Source organism: Mercurialis annua, linkage group LG5 (genome assembly GCF_937616625.2).
Source record: "Mercurialis annua linkage group LG5, ddMerAnnu1.2, whole genome shotgun sequence".
Lineage (NCBI taxonomy): Eukaryota > Viridiplantae > Streptophyta > Magnoliopsida > Malpighiales > Euphorbiaceae > Mercurialis > Mercurialis annua.
Genome location: NC_065574.1, coordinates 47,227,387 through 47,232,706, shown reverse-complemented (window position 1 = coordinate 47,232,706; position 5,320 = coordinate 47,227,387). Strand labels below are relative to the sequence as shown.

At 35.1% G+C, this 5,320-nt stretch overlaps 1 protein-coding gene across 1 annotated transcript; it reads right to left on the bottom strand.

Annotated features, from left to right (window-relative positions):
• Positions 1–209: 209 nt before the first annotated feature.
• Positions 210–4,423, bottom strand: LOC126683240 (cyclase-associated protein 1). Its single transcript, XM_050379090.2, has 10 exons — positions 3,991–4,423; positions 3,238–3,406; positions 3,080–3,144; positions 2,330–2,639; positions 2,091–2,238; positions 1,887–1,996; positions 1,679–1,734; positions 1,491–1,547; positions 1,159–1,302; positions 210–584 (listed from the first exon to the last, which is right to left on the bottom strand). Exons 1-10 carry the CDS (start codon positions 4,273–4,275, stop codon positions 498–500), a joined length of 1,431 nt encoding a protein of 476 aa, XP_050235047.1. The 5' UTR covers positions 4,276–4,423; the 3' UTR covers positions 210–497.
• Between the last annotated feature and the right edge of the window lie 897 nt (positions 4,424–5,320).

The following is a 5,320-nucleotide window of genomic DNA, read 5'->3' as shown; positions in this document are numbered from 1 at the left end:
AAAATCCTTCAGTTCAAACGTTACGTAAATATTTTGGTTCAACATAGAATTGTTGAATAATTTGTTCACTTCAAATGTTTAAGACTTCAACTAATCAAAAATAATAATTTTATAGAATTTGTTCACTTCAAATGTTCAATAAATAAAGAAAACTGGAATGGGCTTAAAAAAATAAACAAAATATATAAACCAACTCTCGGGGAACAAAATAATACAAAACTCCATTCTCATTGCAACAGAATCAGTCGGAAACCTTCTCAAAACAAGACGAGACATCTTGAAACAAACAACAACAACAAAAATCAAGCAAATTGGTCATACCAAAGAAAAAAGAAGAGAAATAACCAACAACATCAATGATGTGTCAGCCATATATATGGACATCAAAAGGAATCGAGAAAAGAGAAAAAAAATGATGTGTATGTCGAAGCCACCCCTCAGGCATCCTAGAATGCAAAAATAAAAAACCGGAAACCTGGTTTGGCAACACCAGTCGATTAACCTCCAGAGTGGGAAACTGGAGTAGTTTCAAAGTGCCCGTCCTTGAATTCATGAATGTACTGTTGCGGCAAAGCATGCTCCACCTGGCAAAGAAACAAAATTCACTTTTACTTTCCTTCATATCACAAGTAACATGCATGGAACTTCTTCGAAAACCTATATTTGCGAATTAATAGGTCTGATTTATCACCTCAATAATCATCTATTAGAACTATCAGGTGTTACATGATGACTATCCAATGATCTTGACAGCCCAATCATGTTACAAAGTCTCATGCAACCATCAAAAGTTGATCTTCTAAGTTCTAACTACCAAAGATTTGCCTAGTGACTACCGATATGTATAGTTTTGGCTGTAGTGATTTGATAATGTATGTTTATGACAGCTTTGGAACCATAAAAAATTAGTGAAAACATAAGCATTCATTTCGAAAGTCATTCTCATTCAACACCAGTATAAATGCCAGCTTCTTCAGTAGCTTATACAGGCTCTAGTTGTCATCAAACTCTGGGAGATCTCTTGCATCCTAAATCCTAATCCAAAGCTAAAGATCCATAAACCAAAACTACACTGTAGTGTAGGTTCTCAATCATTATTGGATTGGTGGATGATAAACAGTCTCTCAGAAAAGAAAAAAAAACAGGATATGGACTTACCCAATCACCATCAGGCTCTGCACCAGGTACCAAAACATTGATCTCACTTGACTTGGCTGTAGTAATGGATGTTGCCAATGAATCCTTACTTAAATAGAGCTGGCAGCCTCCTGTGTTGTCCACAGAAATTGTTGGAGCTGAACCCTATAATACAGCAAAATATATACTGGATCTTAATTTCAAACCTCAGCATATAATAAACTAAAAATTAATACCTGCTTATTCATCTTAGCAGTAGCAATTGCCACATAGGCTTTGATACTTAAATTTTAAAAATATGATATTCTATACAAACTTAAGGATTTTGTATGAAACATAAACAAATAAAGTACCTGGCATTGCACCTCAACACCATTGCAATTCACAATCTCACAAGCAGCCACAACATCCTGTTTAACAAGTTGAGAAAATCTGAATGAGTCATCATCAAACCTAAATCTCAGCATATCAGTTCTGCCACAGAAACTCTTAATTTATTTTCTGCAGTCTCTTGGATAGTTTTAAGAAATTTCATACTAACCATAAATACAACTCCCATCTTTGTGCATTTATCAACTGTTATATTGTTGACTTTCCCTGAAATTGTCAGACTAAAAATTAGATTGCTAAGTTGTTCTAAACAGAAAAATTAAGTAAATCTGCACATCCATAGAAGAAGTTTACGTAAGCTTTGAAATGATAGGGTAAAAAATGACATTATCAAGCTTATGAGAGTACTAAAAAATTACCCTGAATCTGCAATACAGAATCTTTGCATCCATAAACATAAACAGACTGTTTTGAATCGCAGTCATCAATTACTAAGTTCTTTCTTCCAATTTGATTTTCAACAACCCACCTACAAGAAGAGGATGTACAGGTAACATCGTGCATCAACATGACAGCTCAAAAAGTGATGGAACAACAAAGGAAGCATGATGAAGCATACTCACTTACGACCCATTTGAAGCTCAAGTTTTGGAGGTCCAGCCTTTGAGAAAGAAGATGTACTAGTACGGACTTCTTTTTCACCGGCACTAACAACGCCAGTTTTATCCGCACGGTTCTTTGACTTCATATCATTTGTAACCTTCCTCAAACCTAGGAGGCAATAGCTACATCAGATCAGAACAGTCGAATATACACTGTACAGATAACTATAAGGTTTTATTAACTACAAAAATCCAACTACCTGCAGTCACAGACTTGTTTGAGTTGATTTCTTGGAAAACAGCAGACATCCCTTGCTTTGGCTTAGAAGAGGAAGGTTGTGAAGATTCAGCACTGAAGAGAGAAGCTGGTGGAGGTGGAGGAGCAGCAGGAGCACTTGGTGCAGGAGCTTTGGAGGGAGTAGAACTTGGCGCTTTTCCTGCTGTACCCCATGTTGGACCCAAGGGATAATGACTCTTAACATAATCCCTCAACCCCGGTAAATATAGCTCTTTCATGGCTTTGGCCCACTCGACATGATTTGGGTCTTTGCTTTTATACTCCACAAGAATCTGAATGTTGTAATGTCAACTATAATCAACGACAAGGTATAAATTTTGTATTCCCAAACTCAATAACTCACTCAAATATGCAATTTGATCATCAAAGTATAGAAAATTTGCAACTGAAGTATCAAATATCAGCATTAAGGTTAATGGGAAAAGCTGCACATGACACACTTATGCTAAAAAAACTTGCAGTTCTTTTTCCTATTATTTATCTAATAGACCAACTAATGCAAGATTCCTAAAGATGTTAGGCATGGATGAAAGTTTAAGAAACCAACTAAATTTAGGGATTAATAATGTTCACAATTATGCCTTAGCTTCCATTCATATACATCTTTTTCCAATCATCCATGGAATCAATTTTTTTTTTTTCAAAAAGAAAATTCATAAGAACTGGCAGTTTAGCAAAGTTGCTAGGTCGAAGTAAATATACAACGAAGTACCTTATTATTGTAAAATTCAGCCATTTGCCAACTTTCTTCAACATGTGCAATAGGCATGCTCATACCTTAAATAAGAAGGACAAACATCAAAACTATGAACAGGAGGGAAATGAACAGCTTACATATCAGAATACAAAAGCATCTAAACATTCACCTACCGCAATCTTTTCCCATGTAAGCAATCCAAGCCAAAGCTGTAAGACTGTCAACAGCAGACTTCAAGTGGTTAAAAAAATCAGACCTCCTACCCTCTGTCATTGCATTTGCTTTCATTATAACTTCATTCAACGGGTTGAGAAATTCAGCCATCCCCGCAGGATCAGGTTTCTGCATCAAAGAAACTAAAAATCTCACATCCCCAACAATGAAACCAACGGGAATCAAAATAAGTTACGCAAGTACACAACCAATTTAACATCATCCAATTTGCTCTTATATCCTTCTATTTCATCTCAACTGGTTTAACTCAATAATTACAACATCAATGAGCAGCAGAAGCTAAACACGATCCCAAATGCAGGACTATTCGTCAATGCCACATCAACTTAAGAATCATACATCAATTCAAAATCCCAATAAATATAGACAAAATCGGACTTCTTAAATTTGCTTCCGATCTTAAAGACTCAGTCACGTTATGTCATCCAATCAAATAATCTAATCAAATTCAAACATAATTAGCTGCAATAAATTCCATTACTTCAAAACATAATTAATAGCTTATAACTTCTTAACCTGATAATGTTAATATCTAGATTTCACTGTTTTTTTATAATTAATCAAATTTCATTAAATCGAATATAAAAAAAGTTCAAATTTGTAAAAAAATCTAAAAAAATGCAAAAACTAAATCCAATAACATGACATGTAACATACAATTTACGCTAACACGGATTGGCTGATTTCAGTACCTGAGTTTGCTTAGCTTTAATAAGAAGCTCTTTCAAAGCATTAAAAGCTTCCTGAACAATCTTCGTAACATCCAAAACTTGTCCTCCAATTTTTCCAGCAGCATTCGAAACCCTACCTAAATACTGCCCAATCAAATCATCAAACGCTAAAATCGACGGATCTGACGCTGCCACATCACCTCCGCCGCCAATATCACCACCCGCTCTAAATCCCGACGTCGATAGCGCCTCCAGTCGCGCCACCGCGGACTCTAGCCTCGCCACTAACTTATCATCCATGTTCATCAAACAATTAACTAATTTCCCGTTCTACCCTTATCCTCTACACTTGATGCGCATGCACAAAAGAACAGATCTGGAGTGTGTGGTAATGTTGCTTTTAATGAAAGAATGTTCTTTTTTTTAATTTATTTTTTGCTGGTTTTTTTGTCCTGGTTTGATTTATTGATGGAGACGCCGAAAGTGAAAGTTTGGGGGAGAAAAACGTAATTTTACGGGTTCTGGAATTAACTGTTAAGAGAGTGAGATGGATTAGTGTGGAGAAGACACGTGTTAGTTATAGAGTAAATGGTGGCTGTTCTGGCGTTGTTGAAATTAGAGCTGGCCGACCCAAGCCTGTAAACCAGCCCGGTCAAATCCAGCTCGAAACCGGTTCAACTCGGAACTGGACCAAAGTCGGCTCGGAACCGTACGAACACCGATTCCAGGCCGGTTTTAATTTTTTTGAACCGTGAACCGAGACTTCCGGATCGGAATCGGCGGTTCAAGAGTTTGAACTGTATATTTAAAAAAATATGATTTATATGATTAATTATAAAATTATCATACTATGTTTTTTTATATTATATACAACTATAAATATATAAAATATTTTTTATTAATGTTTACTATCTTTTAATTTGTCATTACTTTTAAATACTATTCATTAATTTTATTTTATTTTTATAATAATATATGACTATATTTATCATATATAAATAATTAAATATTAAAATTTACGGTAAATTTAATTAAAATTTTAGATCTAAGTATAATAAATTATTTATACTAAGTTTAATTTTGATTGTAGCTTAATTTAAAATATTTAGTTTAAATTTATATAAAATACATTTTTTTACTTTTCGAACCGGCCGGAACTTGAACCGGAATCGGAGCCGGAACCGGCCGGTTCTCAACTGCCCCGGAACGTTCAAAGGGCTTTCTATTTTATCTACAACCGTGAGCCGGCGGTTCCGAATCGGAATCGTCGGGTTATGAACCGCGACCATCTCTAGTTGAAATGACATTTACTTATCTTTTTTTAAAAAAAAATAGACCTACTCTACTTATT

Coding starts and splice junctions, on each gene's coding strand:
- LOC126683240 (XM_050379090.2), bottom strand. CDS start 4,275: ATGAACATGGATGATAAGTTAGTGGCGAGGCTAGAGTCCGCGGTGGCG. Junction 3,407..3,990: donor TTAAAGCTAAGCAAACTCAG/GTACTGAAATCA, acceptor TCTTTGATGCAG/AAACCTGATCCTGCGGGGAT. Junction 2,239..2,329: donor AAACAAGTCTGTGACTGCAG/GTAGTTGGATTT, acceptor ATTGCCTCCTAG/GTTTGAGGAAGGTTACAAAT.